At 37.3% G+C, this 16260-nt stretch overlaps 3 protein-coding genes across 7 annotated transcripts in view; 1 reads left to right on the forward strand and 2 right to left on the reverse strand.

The window, feature by feature from the left end:
- Positions 1–557: 557 nt before the first annotated feature.
- On the forward strand, positions 558–3939 carry LOC105229598 (uncharacterized). Of its 3 annotated transcripts, none has more exons than XM_011209990.4 (8): positions 558–819; positions 905–1052; positions 1114–1255; positions 1318–1452; positions 1498–1930; positions 2036–3234; positions 3302–3456; positions 3524–3939. In XM_011209990.4, exons 1-8 carry the CDS (start codon positions 732–734, stop codon positions 3654–3656), a joined length of 2433 nt encoding a protein of 810 aa, XP_011208292.3. In that variant the 5' UTR covers positions 558–731; the 3' UTR covers positions 3657–3939. The 3 variants fall into 3 exon arrangements, with proteins under 3 accessions (XP_011208292.3, XP_011208290.3, XP_011208291.2); XM_011209988.4 differs by having other exon boundaries at positions 559–819; positions 875–1052; XM_011209989.4 differs by having other exon boundaries at positions 559–819; positions 875–1052; positions 1510–1930.
- Positions 3835–6211, reverse strand: LOC105229599 (myogenesis-regulating glycosidase). The gene is made up of 4 exons (XM_011209992.4): positions 5890–6211; positions 4961–5834; positions 4157–4872; positions 3835–4098 (listed from the first exon to the last, which is right to left on the reverse strand). The coding sequence occupies exons 1-4, from the start codon at positions 6053–6055 to the stop codon at positions 3908–3910; spliced, it is 1947 nt and encodes a 648-aa protein (XP_011208294.2). The 5' UTR covers positions 6056–6211; the 3' UTR covers positions 3835–3907.
- Positions 6212–12692: 6481 nt separating this feature from the next.
- The window catches only part of LOC105229647 (furin-like protease 1), a 298513-nt gene continuing 294945 nt past the window's right edge, over positions 12693–16260 (reverse strand). For all 3 annotated transcript variants that reach the window (XM_049448292.1, XM_049448290.1, XM_049448291.1), the window contains one exon: positions 12693–13847. In XM_049448292.1, the coding sequence (XP_049304249.1) occupies positions 13009–13847 (839 nt within the window). In that variant the 3' untranslated portion in view covers positions 12693–13008. The remainder of the gene's footprint in view (positions 13848–16260) is intronic.

A 16260-nucleotide genomic window follows, 5' to 3' on the forward strand; every position in this document is an offset into this window, starting at 1 on the left:
AAATGTAAACAAATAAAATTTGTTTAAAGCAATGAATCTAGTTTCACCTAAAAATCGACTTAACAAATGATTAAATGCATCCACTATTTCTATTATAAGGAAAATATTTGAAAAAAATACGGCTTTTATTTAAAAATACTATGTGACAATCTTTTCTTTTGATGAATATTAAGCGATGTGACTTCATGAAAGACAATAACAGCTGTTTTTTGATATTTCTACCGGCAGTGAGAACACTGTTGGGTTATGAAATGCTTAAATGTAATCTAATCTTTTAAATTTTCGATCGGAACATGGTATAACTTGGCTCAATAATTAATCCAAGTCTATACCTGCAATTAATTAACTAATATCTGTCACTTGCTATTAACATTTAACATTTTATTTCCATCATGACATTTTAAAGAATTGGGAACTTTCATGTTCAATATAAAAAATATATAGTATATTTTATATAGGAGGCAATAAATAACTTGACAAAAAAATGGTTATGAATGCGAACATTTTTTATTCAATGAATTATTGGTGTATTTTCCAACACTTGAATGGTAAATACATAATTGTGAACTAAAAAAATTTAGAAGAAGCATTGTTTTCCCACTCTCCTTTCGGAAAAATTTAAAAATATCGTTATATTTATTCGATTCATACGTATATTTCAATTAAGATTTCTTATATTTTTTGAAAATATATTGATCGAAAAAAGATTACATATTACGCGCACGTGTAATATGAGCAACAATGCTTACTCCGCCTCGGAGAGCGATGCTTCCGAATCGGCGGATAATACATTTTGCATATTTTTACATCTTGTAGAAGGTAAGCATTCCTGTGCTCAATTATATAGTTTCTGTTAAATTCTTATTATTACCAGGAATTGGTCTTCATCGTCGTGATGGTGTAGGGGATTTCACAGAACGACACAAGGATAAGGTTATACTTACTGCCTCTTTAAATGGTGTGAAATTCGAAGTAGAGGGTCACTCTACAGAAACTGTGACCATCTTTAACAGCAATTGTATTTGGGAGTGTGAGCTCAGTGATATTAAACGGTTCGCCAGTGGTATTAATTCATTTATTTAATTGTGATCTAACTTCGTTAATTTTTAATAGAATGAAAACAGACAATCGGCCAGTTAAACTGGAAATCTTTATTAAAAGTGGTAGAACGGATACATCTCCTCGTCGAGGAATTGGATCATTGCTTTTACCAATCAGAGGGGTTCCAGTAATAGCGGCATTGAAGAACGTGCAGGTAAAGTTTGTACTAATATATATATATATATATATTGGTATAGTATTTGTTTGTTTTTTTAGTTGAAACTACATTGGCATAAACTTAATGTACTAAGTTCGGAATGGCGGCAAAATAAACCGGAGATTTATTTGCTTTTAGTGATCGTAAAAAAGAATCTTATTGATAATGGTCAATTTGAAGTGTTTTTGGGAAAGGTAGTAATTATAAAAAATGAATAATACTGTAATTTGATATTTAAGGGTTCTCTGCAGAGAAAAGGTTTGCTTAATGAAGGAATTTCTCCGAAATCATCTGAGACATCACTAATGTTGCAGTCACAAAGTAATGTATATGTTCAGCTTCTGGAACAAGTAGGGCTCATCCAAGTGGGCAACAATCCAGATGTGGATTGTGACATTTTCAATGTGACTTTAACATTTAAACAAGTAAAGAATCTATTGAAAGTGCTGGAAATGGAGAAGAACTTCCACCGTCAAACTAGCACTTTTGTTTTCCACTATGACTTTTTAGGGAGCACTTCGCAGCTGGAAATGATAGTAAATCAGTCGGATTGCTATGCTATCAATGAAAAAGTTTCGCTGACATTTAAGTCGTCACTGAAGAGCTTACGATTATATTTTCAACGGATATTCTTTATACCAATAAGCATTTACGTCAATAATACGGTTGTGGGTAAGTATATAGACATATTGCATTTTAGAGATTGTGTAATAAAACATGCGTATACGCAAGCATATGATACACACATATACGTGGTATTTTATATTGACATTGTAGGAAACTTTCGGTTGGATTTTTCCAAGTTATTACCAGAAGATACCCATTTCAGCACGAGCAAGGCCTTTACCAAATATGGTACCTTTTATTTCGACCGTATAAATAAAATTGTAAGTCCTAGAATGCCGAAGCCTTCAGTGGATTATATTTTTAGCATGCAACTTGTGACAAACTTTTCAAAAAAATTAAACCCAGAGCATGGCCCATTGACTGAAGCTTATGCTTCGTATAAAATCGATGAAAAGGGAGCAGCTGACATTACAGAGTGCTATCGAAATTTGGATTTTCCCAATACTTTGCAACAAAAGCGCGCTCCTTATGACCCAGGCCAAATAAGTAGTCGCAATTTTGCCAATTTCGAAATGTACGAACGGAATTATATGAAAATGCAAACTGACGCTTTTATAATTGGACGTGTTCTGGGGGAAAACACTGAACTATTTGCTAAATCATCGGAAGATTTATGCAGAAGCACTGATCCTTTGGCACGTCGGCTAAGTAGACCAATACTATCTAATTACTCCGACAATGAACAGGTACAATCGCTGGAAAGCATTTCCAATATTGAAATTTCAAGGGCAAGTTACATACCAATTAAACCCCAAAATCGATCTATTGGTGTTAATACCGATCAGTTAGAGACCGATCCTGAGGAAATGACAATGAAAATTGTTAGGGAATTAGAGGAGTGGAAAGCACAGCAAATGGAACACTTCATTAAAGGTTTGGAACAAAAGGAGGTCGAATATTTAGGCGAACTTAATAAAGAATGGGAGCAGCAAAGGTCGATACTACAAGCTAGACTAGAAGCAAAGCTTTCCGAATGTGAGAGATTGAATGCAGAATTAGAACAGGCTCATGCAGAATTAAATTCAAATGCATTAAAGCATCAGGAGACCATTAGCATCGTACAGACAGTGAAACAGGACATTGAAAGAAGTTATGCGGAGAAGTTTCAGCAATTAGACGATGAGATGCAACGACTCAAGCACGAAATGCAGCAGCGTGCCACAGAAAGTGCAGAACGTGAACTGGAACAAGCACAGCAAAAGTGTCAAGCAGCCGACGTGATTGGTTTGGAGTCTGAATCTGAAAAGCTGGAAATGAAGTTGCGAATTGATCAATTGGAAAAACAATTGACGGCTATGGAGAAAACTCATTTCTCAGCAGAACAACTGCAAGGCATGCTTGCAGATTTAGTAATATATCACAAATACGGTTATTTATTTAAAAAACTGATCAATAATTACAAATGAATATTTACAGCAAAAACAAACGGAACGTTTTGCAGACATTGAGAAAGCCAAAGAGTATTATAAAGCACAGTGGTCGAAGTCGGCACGAGAACTGCATGTGTTGCAAATGACTTTGCTGAAACAGAAAGAGGCAGCATTGGAAGAAAAGAAAGATGTAGAAGTTGAGTAAGCACTTTAAGGAACAGATTTTCACACATTAAGACACACTTTTAATCATATTTTTATCATTTAGTATATGTTTGGAAGAGATTCTAGAAGAGGAACAAGAAGCTTTGCATAGTGATCGTAACGAATTGAAGTATATTAAAGATATACTTTATGATTCCTTGGAGTCTGCGTCACTTGACGATCTGCAAGTGGACTAATTTTTGTCGTATTACTGAACAAAATTTATCTGTGATATACCTAAGCAATTTTTTGTAATTTGTGTATATACGGTATAATTATGATTTAATTTTTGCATAAAAAACAGAACATTGTAAATGTTAATTAAGAAATTTTGAATAATGCCAATATTTTAATATAGTTTTATAAATATCAAAGTTTAAATTTACGCATTTAGTTTATTTAAAAATCATTTCATTATATAATATTAAGAATAATTGCTGTCTACATTTTAATCCTGTACGCGCACAAAGTACGGTAGAATGTCTAAAGGCGCACTGTATGCCATTAACCATTTAGGACCATTGTGTACTTCATTGGTATTGCCGTCTTTCCATTGACCTTTAGGCAAGTAGATATCGCGTGTGATAGCACCTTCTTGAACAACAGGTGCAGAAATGATGTCGTCGCCAAGAAGAAATTCTAAAAAAAAAGTTACTTGTTTTTTCCTCAAATCAGAGTAATATTAAATACAACTTACGATCATATATGCTTTGAGCAACCTTATCGCTTGGATCGGCCCACCAGAGAGGCAGATTTACGGGTTCACCTGTTTCCGTTGCTAGTTTGAAACGTTTAATAATTTCAGGCGCGAAATCTTCGTGCATTTTTACAAATTTTTTACTGATCTCAGTAGCCTCGTCATCGAAGTTCCATGGTACGTATGAAAATTGCAAGCTCGGCATGAAAACGTTTGCTTGCAGCCAACGCAGAAACAGTTCTTTAGTTGGTGGGCCGTCATATCCATTGCCGCCAATCATGTCGGGCAGCACGAACGGATATCCGTTCAAATTCATTTGCAATAATGTTGTTATGAGCGTTATTAAACCGTTATTCCAACCCCATACAGAGTCCTTGTCGACAATACGTACGAAAATAGGTAAATCCTGTGTATTCTGACCGGAACGTACTTCCACTAGGGGACCGAAAGCCGCTACGGTACGCACATAGTCGCGTGTCATTTGTGTTGGCGAGAGGCTTAAGTCTCCCTGCAGTACTGGATCTTCTGGCATCCAACTAGTCTCGCCTGCGTCGAATTTGAAACTGTCAATGCCACCTTCATCCTGCAATTTTTTCAAACGGTCGCTGAACCAAGTGCGCACTTCCGCTTTTGTAAAGTCAACATAAGCAGCCTCCTTCTCGCCGCTGTTCCACCATTGCGTATCGGGATTGCCATTATGATCAAGGATTAAGTAACTAAAAAAAAAAAACAATTAATGTTTCAATTACACCCAAGTTAAAAGGCTAATCAATCTAGTCAATCTTTCTTTGCCAGTATGCTTACCCCTTGTTGAGTGACTCACTGTAAGTGGGTTCGCAGTTCTTATTGATGAACGGATGAATCCACAGCGTGACACGAAAGCCTTTCGCCTTTAAGTCATCTGTCAGTTTCTTCATATCGGGAAATTTCGATTTACGGATCGTCAATGCACCATAGCAATCCTCCCAATCATCATCGATTTCGAATTGACTATTGTTGAAACCTTTATTTATGATTTCATCGGCGAACTCGCGCACAACGGAATCGTTTATATCTCTCTTATAAAGTGCCCAAGTCGACCAGATGGGAAGTGCCACCATGCGCTCATCCGGGTAATCGGTGGGATGACTCAGGAACTTCTTCACTGCATACATATGTGCCGCTTTGGCATTAGGCGCAAAGCCAATATGATAAATGAAAGTAACTTTTTCCGTGCGTGGATTGAAAGGCAGCGCACTCAATGCGCTGAAACATATTCTATTCTCGTAACCAACGGAGTTCAGTTCGATAAAAAGTGGTGTATTATCGTCGACATAAAAGAATTCGCCCTTGGTATTAAGCCAATAACGTTCAGCAACGCCCATATTCTCCAGCTCTTTAGTCACATAAGAGAAATTCGTCAGCGTTTGTTTCTCTACGGGCCAGTAGTGATCCTTATATTCTGGTCCACCATACCAATGCGTATGCGGTGTATCCAGGTCGACACAATCAATAGGTTGCGTACCAGCGGGTACGCTGCGCGACACACGAATATGTACAATATTACCATCGTTGGTAATCAAATCAAAAGTAATGGCTGTGTCTGCTGTTTTAAGTGAATAAGAACCGGTATCTGTCAATTCCAGATTACTATCGCTGGAGGTGTTCTCCAACGTAACAGTTTGTAGTGTCTTGGAACCTAAGGACATAGGTGTTATTTAAAATTTTCATTTTGAATATAACGGTAATACTACCTTTCATTACTTGATACTGTAGTGGCGGAGCGCGGACCAAACGTAAATAAATATCACTATTTGGGAACTTGAAACGTTGTTCTACAGATTGGCAAGAATCGATTTGCAGTGTATTTAGACATAGTGCAAATAAGGCACAAGTCACGACAACACTTTTGTAGGCCATTTTGGCTGCTTTTACAAGTTAATTATAATTGTGTATAATTAATTGTTTGCACTTTTTGCCTGCAGTCCTGGGAAATTATTTATTATTTAATTACTATTGTTGTGTAATTGTACTGATACCGCCGCGCTGGTAGCCCGTTTGTGCACTGTGCTCACTTCTGTGATCGAACCGTATTTATACGCGTAAAGCTCGTTTTAGTTCCCACAATGAGTCTCTACCAATACAGTGCTGTGTTGTTCTATTTGCAATTTGATAAGATATTTTGCTCGCAACCATAAACAATACTCTTGAATTGTGTTCGCTTCTGAGTGTTTCCTCTACGTAGGTTTTATCACTCTCCAAAGAATTAGAAGTGCATTTGAATGCTTGATAATAGGATTCCAATAGTTTAGAGATATTGATAGAGAGCTTTGTGAACATCAGAGGGATACATACATACATATATATACAGATATATATTATATACTATTTTTGCACCTCTTAAATTTGTTTAAACTCAGTGCCGTTTGAATTTGGATTTCCAGAATTTCGTGTAAAAAATGAAGACTTACGCTATCTGTGGCTGTTAAATGAATTGTTTAATTAGTTGAATGAAATCCTCCCACCACTAACTCCATCATCGAATGAGTGATTCGTTCCTCTGCGAATGGTAGGCATCTTGTCGTGGTGCAGGGGCTTAAACCGCAGCACAGCACGGCATCTCCCATCAACCAGGGATGATGCTGCATAGCATCTCCCCTGGGGTATGGCAGAGGCCGCATGTGCGCGGCGACCAAGAGCTACCACCTCCTAATCCAGGGTATTATGCGACCCGTGCCCATTGGATGATTTGCAGCCAGGAAGTAAATTAGGCTGTATTCGTACGGAGCCTTCCCAATACCGGGCCGCCTTGGGAAGTAACGGTGGCCTTACTGCGTCAAGGGGCTCTGGCGCAGCGGACTTTTGGATTCCCCTTACTAAGACTAGACCGGGAGGTCCACAACACGGGCCAAACGGTCGTAAGAACAAGATGGATCAACAACAACAACAAAAACAACGGCAACAACAACAACAGCTGGAACAACGGACAAAAGCAGCAGCAGTAGTAGTACCACAGGCAAGAGTGGCTAGACGAAAGTGTAGCTTCCTGGATGCCCTGTCGCCTGAAGAGCGAGCACTCTTCGAGGAGCACGCACGCGACGACGACGATGTGCCCTCCTGCAGCGGTACTCAGCGTAGTGAGTCAACAAGGACCACGGTAAATCGCGCAAATGCTGCCCCCGCAACCCCCTCGAGCAGGATCGACGGCAGAGAGAAGGGTGGTTTTACGAAAGTGGAATCAAGGGGTGAACGTAAAAGGAGACGGCAACGAGGGAACATTCCGCGTACTCCGGAGCCAGGACAGCCAGGAGGTCATGGCGACCCTCGTAGAGCAGGAATGAGCGGAGCCACTCTTAATGGTACCTTAGATTCCTGGAGGACGGCATGACACCAGAGTCAGCTGAAAAGCGGGCTCTGAGTAGGAAATTCCGTCTCCTCGTCGCAGTCTACACAGGACACTGTAAGCTTAGGAAGCACCTGTCCAACATGGGCATGGTCTCCTCTGCTAACTGCCGGTTCTGCGACCAGGAGCTGGAAACACCAGCACACCTAATCCTGGATTGCACAGCAATCTGTGGAAAAAGGTTCAAGGCCCTGGATTCCGTCTATATCAGCAGGGATCACATCACCTCACTGGCGCCCGGCAAACTACTGGAACTGTTCAGGCTGCTGGGGCTCTGGGAGGTCATGTGATATAGGGGAGGGCACAATAGACCCTAGGTCGCGGTGCAGAACCTCAATTTTTATTCTATCTTCTATCTAAGTGTTTCGTTAGAAACTTATTTTAATCAAATATTCTTCTACAACAAAAGCACTCACAATAAATATGCTAAATTCGGAATAAATTTATCGCACAATATTATAAATATATGGATATCAAGGATTTTGCATCGGATTTTAAATATTGGTGTTCGTTTTGATTTTATTCGAAGGCTTTACGATATACATACATACATACATACATACATATTTTTCTGATTTCTGTTCAGTATCATTCAATCTGAAACAATTTGGTTCAATCGTCGAAGCTCAAGTTCATACCTAATATTAGTCTACTAGGCAAGTGCTTTGTTCGTGCTTTGCACGATTTGTTTTCTTTTTCGCGTTTAGAGAATATCTAACAGAGTCGGCTAATAAAAAGTCTTTTAACAAAACTGTATCTTTTTTGATGAAATATGTAATAAGTTACGTATGAGTTTGTATGTATATTTGTTATAAAGTACATATAATTAAAAAACTCTTTCAATTGCATTTTATTTATTGTTTTTAAGATGTTCGAGTGCATTCAGTGATCAGCGAATGAATTTCTCAATTTCATTCAGGGGCCACCCTCGTACAAAACATTTTATCGTGTGCCTCAATTAATAGTGAAGTGTTTTCTCATATTTGGCGCATGACAATAATGTGTTCGTGATCTTGGAGGGTTAGTAGGGAAAGGGATTGTTAATGAAAACACATAAATAAAACAAATAAATCTACATTATTCAACTTATGGCACTTTTCTCTAAGTGATAAGTCTCTACAGTGTATGCTGTATTTATAGAGTGTAATGAGGTAAGGCTCTTAAAGTCCATACAACATAGCACAATTGGCGAAAATTTTATATAGAGAAATGATAGTAATTATTACATGGATGTTATATGCCTTAAGTAAATACCAAATAACGCATTTAAGACCAAATTTGTTTAATTTAAAGTTTTAAATACACTTTTCTTTATTTAATATTTTCAAATTAAATTATCCTTCCTTGTTCCAGACTCCTTCAGATGGTAGATATACTTATTTGTGCTGTAAATTAAAATTAGTTTTTATCGCACAGATCAAAGCGGCTGCCTTCGAAGCAAAACCAATTTTATGATCTTTTTATTCTAATGAATAACTTATGATACCCACACACATGTACGTACATACATGTAAATATGTACATTCGGATGTACAAATGCCCACAATTATCTTTTCGAGTGTTTTTATTGTTTTGACGCTTTCATAATATTCTTCTTTCCCACTAGAATTGTTTAATTACCGCCTTGAAACATGATTAGTTGACACTGATTTTGAGCTAATGACATTTCCGCGAGTATTTGTACGTGTTTCATATACTTCGTGGCGTCTGCAGATGCGTGCTCCAGGCGTGCGCGACACAATTTGGTTCTGAACACACCCGTTCTGATGTTTCTACTTGCTTGTCGCACAGTTCTGCCTTGTTGTAAATGAAATCTTCAATTTCATTATGTAAATTTTTTACAGTTTTCATTAAGAGTGATACATACATACATATCCAAGGAATTATTAGATACTTTAGCAATTTGTAATCAGTACTTGATTATTTTGTTAATTAGCGTATGCTATACGTACATATGTATGTACATATGCATGTGATTTCATGGAGGTAAGACTTGAACAAGAAAATATTTATTTTTATTTTTAGAAATTCCTTCAGTTGCTGGGAAAATTGTATATTGAATGATGAATTGTATATTGGGTGGCTATCTAACGTTTTAAATTTGAATTATCTATATTTCGACATTGGAAACGTCAAATACCATTCGGAAAGTGACAGATATTCAGTAAAAAGTCTAAAATTTACGAAATAGGTCGCTATTCACTAGAAGAAAACTGGGAAATATTGAAAACTTTTTTCCAAAGTGGTGAGTCTTCAACCCATTCAATTTTACCGAAAAGTCATCTTTTCGGACATTGCACCTCGATGGTTACGTTAACAAGAAGAATTGTCGCATTTGGGGCACAGAAAACCCGCACGTAATCGTCGAGAAGCCAATGCACCCGCACGAATCACTTATGTTGCGGTTTTTGGTCTGGTGGAATCATCGGCCCATTTTTCTTCGAAAATGAAGAAGGAACCGCCGTAACCGTCAATGGTGAGCGATATCGCGCAACTAATCGAATTTTTTCTTCAAGCAAATTGAAGAGGAAGACTTGGACAACATTTGGTTCTAGCAGGACGGCGCTACGTGCCATACAGCAAATGCTACACTCAATCTTTTACGCCCTTTTTTTGTAATTTAAAATTTTATATGGCCCACCCGTTATTAACATGCCACATAATAGGTACCTCACATACCATCACCATCACCATCATCAATCCAGATGGAGTAAAGTCAGCCGGATGTTCGAATATTCTGATATTAGTTATATATGAGCTGGGCCAAGTTTTCACCCGGTTTTATTCAGTATAGGCATAAAGATACTCTATTATGAACACGCTTTTTCGATTTCACCCCGCACTTCGGTAATTTTTATGTTAGGTATACGGGGTCTAAGAGAAGTAATGACCAAATTCAGCCCATTTTTGACATTCAGACATACTTCCCTCCGGATTTCTATAAGCTCCTAAAACTAGGTATAAAGTCTATTACAGATCGACAAAGCGCTTTGAGCCTATCACAAATTTGCTAAGACGGTTAATGTCAGTTACGTATATGTCTTTCGGCCCGCTGAAGTTAAGATTATCAAGATGTTTAAGCCACAGTCATGCAAAAGTTGGACAATGGAGGAGAAATCGCCTAGATGTTTCCATCTCACCCTCCTCTATACTACTTTGACAACTAGCGTCTGACAAGACTTTAAGCCTTACCGCGTGAATGCCTATTAGACTTTGTCCAGTAAGCACTCCAACAATTGCGGCTGAACTTCTCTTAAGGCAAGTAGTTTAGTAGATATCTGGCGTGCTACTGTAGGCAGAAGGACTTGTAGTCGCACAGAAACATGCGTCGATAAGTGCATGCTAAGCGCGAGCGAGGAACATTGGCTCAGTGCTAGAACGCCAGACACCAATGGAGATCCAATCCGGTCCCATTCCGACGTGAGCGGGACAAAAGTGCCCCTTCTGGCTAGTTCATCAGCTTTGTAATATGCCAGCGATTACGCTGTGATCAGGTACCCAAACGATTCTGTTGTTGAAGTAGGTTCGAACTATTTCTACTGCTGACCTCCCTGAAAGAGATTTCACTTCGTAGCAGTATGTCTATCTCTACCGTGATAGCAGCCACTTATGCTTGAAAAACATTACAGTGATGCGGTAGCCTCACCGTGAAGGAGAATTCCTTACAGAAGGTTCCTCCTCCAACCCTCCCTCCTCGCTTCGACCCATCTATAAAAAAGCTCACTGTACCTCTTCCGCAGCGACCCAATTGACCCTTGAGAGGAGAGAATTTCTGGGTTTCCTTGCACGGACCCCTTCGTATACCCAGGGAAGCTGGCAATACACGTGCCGGCAATGTCTACTATGTTATGTGCTCTGTTTAAAGTGGCATTAAGTGGTATTGTTGGTGTAGTCCGTAGTGAACCGGAGATGCCGATGAGAGCCACACTTTGGACACGATTAAGATTTTAAGAAAGTGTAGCGTTTTCGACAAAATTGGCTTCCCTATAGATTCGTAGAGCCAAAACAATATCTGTGGTGAGAGTCCCCACCTTTTCCCTATAGCTCCTCTACAGCAATATAAGACAACCGATTCCTTCCTTCCTCTGGTCAATATTTGGCCTCCATGATAGCTTTCTATCAAGGATGAGCCCCTGGTATTTCACCTTATCAACACGTTGACGACTATTCATTATTGCTAAAGTATATACTATATTAAAATGTACATTACATCAAATATGTCTCAGTCTCTTAAAAAGAAAAATTCAGAAATTTTCTAGATAAACTCCATGCAAAGGGTTTGCGGTCGTTGGTCATTAAAAGCTTTCCTAATTATTTCACAATCTCTTATGTTTGTTGCTTGTTTGTCTCTCTCGTTGGAAAACAGCCGTTTTTCGATCACTTCTTTGTGTTCTTTTTATAAAAATCAATTTTTTCGTTGGCCGGCAGGGTCACTATTGATATTTAGATATAACGGTGCCAAATATATTGGAGTCATGGTGGTCAAAGAAGTATTCCACTGTGATCAAATTGAAAGGTAATTTTTCCATTTCATCTCCTACAAAATAATCCCCTCCCACTGCAATACACTTATGCCAAGGAATTTTCCAGTCATCATAGCACTTAAAAAATCCTCGTCGGTATGGCCATCAGTGCCTTCTTCAATTCAGCTTTTATATCCTCAATTGAGTCAAAACGGTGAACTCGGAGTGGTCATGTGAATTTGCTAAATAGCCAGGAGTTACACGAAGGTGAATCAGGCGAATGCGGAAAAAAATTTACCGAATTAAATATTGACCTTTCAATTTGATCACAGTAGTATACGAAGCTATCGAGTCAAAATTGTATATTTCAGTACGCTGTTAATATGGGCGAATTAGAGTCAAATTTTTCAGATTGTATGTATGTATATATAATTTAGTATTTTATTAAACAAATATTTTAAAATTATACAGATTTGTTTTGAAAATGTATAAGTTACTAAGCTTATAAATGTATTTTAATGGTTCCAACAATTTTGCAAATAATTGTTCTGGTTGTTAGGAGTCTTACTCAAGTTTAATAATTAGCTTACCTTAAAATATTAAAAACCAAGAGCGAAAAAGGTGTTGGAAGCTCTTCATTCCACATTAATCCTCCAAATTTAGAAATGAAAAGATAGTATAAAACTCTATGTTATTGTCTATAAATGTTAATTCAAATGATATGTACATATCAAATAAGATTTAAATGAGTCTTATTTAGGAGCTCTTGAAGACCGTACTCGTATCTTTTATTGTAATCTTTTGTTCGCATTTAAATTTCATTAGTAGATTGAAGCGCATTGACAATTATTAAGAAAAAAGTACTATTCTATCAGTATTACCATAAACCCTACCAAAAACAACAATAATTTGACTTAATTTATTACAGAGAAATAAAATATAAATTAAAAAAAGAGCGACAATAACACCACCTCTGCACAAAAGTAACTCTATTCCATTAGCTATAACTAATTACGCTGCGTTGAATCAAAAAGTTCAACCTCTGAGTCGCTTATTTCTACGGCTTCAATAATTGTCGGGGCCAAATCGATTTCGACTGTCGCCTCATCGCCCACGCAAGGTGTCAGCTCATCTCGATAGACACGCACTGCACCCTGTATGTCCTGCTCCTCCTCATCATCAGCTTCGTCACCATCTTCTTCGCCTTCGGTCAGCAGCGCTACACGATCATAGCCGATATTCGGTAGTGCGTTCATATTTCCGGTTGTGCTACCGTTTCGCCAGAACGGTATACGTAAATTATTTCGGCGTGCTGCCGAAACAAACATAATGACGAGAATGATGAGCAACGTTGGCACCAAGATTAGCGTCAGGTATACGATACTCGTCGGATTCATAGCTTGATCGTGCTCTACGCTGTCAATCGTTTCCACTTTCGCACTGAAGACGTTCTCGAGTCTATTACCCGAACTACGTTCCGCAAAGATGTAGCAAAATGTTTCATTTGTGTGTGGTATTTTACGCAATTGGCTGCCAGACGGACAGGTGCTGCATTGCGAATTTAGTGGTCCATAGCAGCGCTGACAGCTGTTGTCGCATTTGTCGCAGCGCCGCAAATGTATCGGTTCCAAAGGTTCACTCGTGTCGGCATATAAGCGCACAGCTTCTCGTCTGCGATCGATCGATTGTAGCTCATCGTCGTCCGTTATACTCGTCTTGGATATGATGTTGTCGCTAAGTGTCGCCGTTCCGTTGGCCGTCGTGCTGTCGCTGAGGATGGCATAAGTGTGTATGGGACATTGTTCGTAGCAGTGGCCATTGTAATAATATGTGGACGTGGCACATTCTATTGGCACAGATAAAAGCGAGAAAGAAAGAAATTATTAGCAAAAATTGCATTTAAATCTGTGTGTATATGTACAGCTGCGAACACGAAATGGCAAAAATAGCAGTAACTATCGCGGTTTTATATAAATTCGTATAGACCATATTAGCAACTTAAAAAATTAAAGTTTTTACTTTAAAATAATGTAATAAATCAGTATAAGCTATGTAAACTTCAAAATGTAAGTAAAACATGGTAGTTTAGAAAATAATGGTCCTTCTTTAAAATGTATGGCGTTCGAAATCAGTTTTGCCGAGAACGAGAAAAGCTTTGAATATCGGCGCAATTAATGTTCTTTGATCATTGGTACAGAGCTTGCCACGCCAGCTATAACAAAACTTGTCTTAATTTAATCCTAACACTGCCATTGAAACACGTGCTTACACCTGAAATGTGACGTTATTTTCATAACTACCATTTTTTTACTAAAATTTTGATGTTTACAATAGTTTTACTGATTTATCTGATCATTTTAAAGTAAAAACTTCTCTATACGAAATTATAAAAAACCGTCATAGGTACTGCTAGTTTTATGTTCACAGCTGTAAGTGTGTGCGCTTTATGAATGTGAGTGTGACGTTTAAATAAAAAAAAAAAAAACAGTTTTCATTTAATACAAAAAACAAACGCTACAGAAACCGAATGCAAAATAAATACCAACACCAATTCCAATACAGTTATTTAAGCAGAAATTAATATACTTTTGCGAGCTTTTAACAAAAACGCATACATACACGGTACAACGATCTGCACACATAAGAAATGTACAAAAAAAAAAATTACAATAAAAAGCTGATTACAGCACAAAATTTATAAACAATTTCGTTCTATTAGACTTTAGCACACTGGTTTAGTTAGTGTAAAGAGAACGGGATCGAAGTCTTCTAATATGGGTGGGTCTGTTTCTGGTTTTGTCAGGAATAACGTTAGAAATAAGTGGACTTGTGGTCGAGCAGATATTTTGAGATTCTTCAGGGTATTCAGCACTGCTTACAGCTAACCATTATATAAAGTGGTGTTTTCCGACAATCGAAACCCCTTGACATTCCTTAGAGTGGAAACATAATCTTTCTCAGTGTTTACCTTTTTCTCCATGGTAACGATCACAGAAAAATATAAAAATTTTTATTTGTTTGATCTTCTTTGTCATTCTGTGAGGTTAATTGAAAGACCTTTGTTTATGCGGTAGACTCTCCAAATCGGGAATCCTTTCAAAACCATTCATTAGAATAACTTACAACATAAACGAAAATCTCGGCTTTCTGTGAAAATAGATTTGGACAAAATAATGGAGTTCTACAATTGGTTTTCGCAACAGTCGATCGTTTGAAGACAAGAGCTTATGTTTGTTTAAAAGTACTAAATCTAAGGTTATACTTTGTTTACAAACTTGTGCTTTCATTGTTTGTATGTATGTACGTGCAAATAGGTATACTAAACATTTAAACAAAATAATTAAAATGTTTAGTTTTCAATAAAAAACAATAAAAAATCAATACAATAAAGTGCAGTATGCAAAACAAGCGCAGACTTTACATAAAAATATGTATACATACTAATGTGTACAAAACTGAAAATTAGAAAATTAAAATTAAGCCGAAATTATGTAAGCATGCTCAAGGAAATTGCGATTGTAGGCAGGCTTAGGAACAAACAAATTCAAATAAAATTGAAGCCTACCACCTAACTTGATATTATATATGTACATAAATATGTATACATACATGTATATACATATTATAATATAAATATCCCACACATGAACCGCGTACATGAATTAAATTGAATTAAAAAGCTGTGCGTCTAAGTCATACTTAACATGTGAGCGCATTGATTAGTTGTAATTTTGGCGTTCCGAAAACAATTTGTCCGTGAATACAATGTCTTGCATGAATGAATGTATCTACATATGTATGTATGTAAATGCAGTTTTTCATATTCATGGAGTTTTTCTTATTACTTTTTTGCGAATAAAATTTATTATTTTTAATGTTGTGATTTAAATTAATTAGTGCTGCAATTATGAATGCGCATTGTTAGCGAAAGTAATAGTTAAAACAAACAATATTTACGTGTTTATTTCATAGTAATAAGAAGAAATATTTCACTGAACTCACCTTTGACTATTTTGAATGATTTAGTTTGTATGTGTCATTTCGATTTGTAGTTTTGAAAGGGATAAAGTGGTCTTTGGTTATGTTTACTTAGGCATATTACCAAATGTGCGGTTAACGGGTTTCTTATTTATTCATTTGAACTCAATTACTATTGCGATAGTTCCAACTATTTCCAAATTTTATTGAAGCATTTCAACTCTAAGCTCTACAAAAATATTACTAATACATATGTATGTATAGTATGTACATATGGTGCC

The sequence above is a fragment of the Bactrocera dorsalis genome, chromosome 2 (genome assembly GCF_023373825.1).
Source record: "Bactrocera dorsalis isolate Fly_Bdor chromosome 2, ASM2337382v1, whole genome shotgun sequence".
NCBI lineage: Eukaryota > Metazoa > Arthropoda > Insecta > Diptera > Tephritidae > Bactrocera > Bactrocera dorsalis.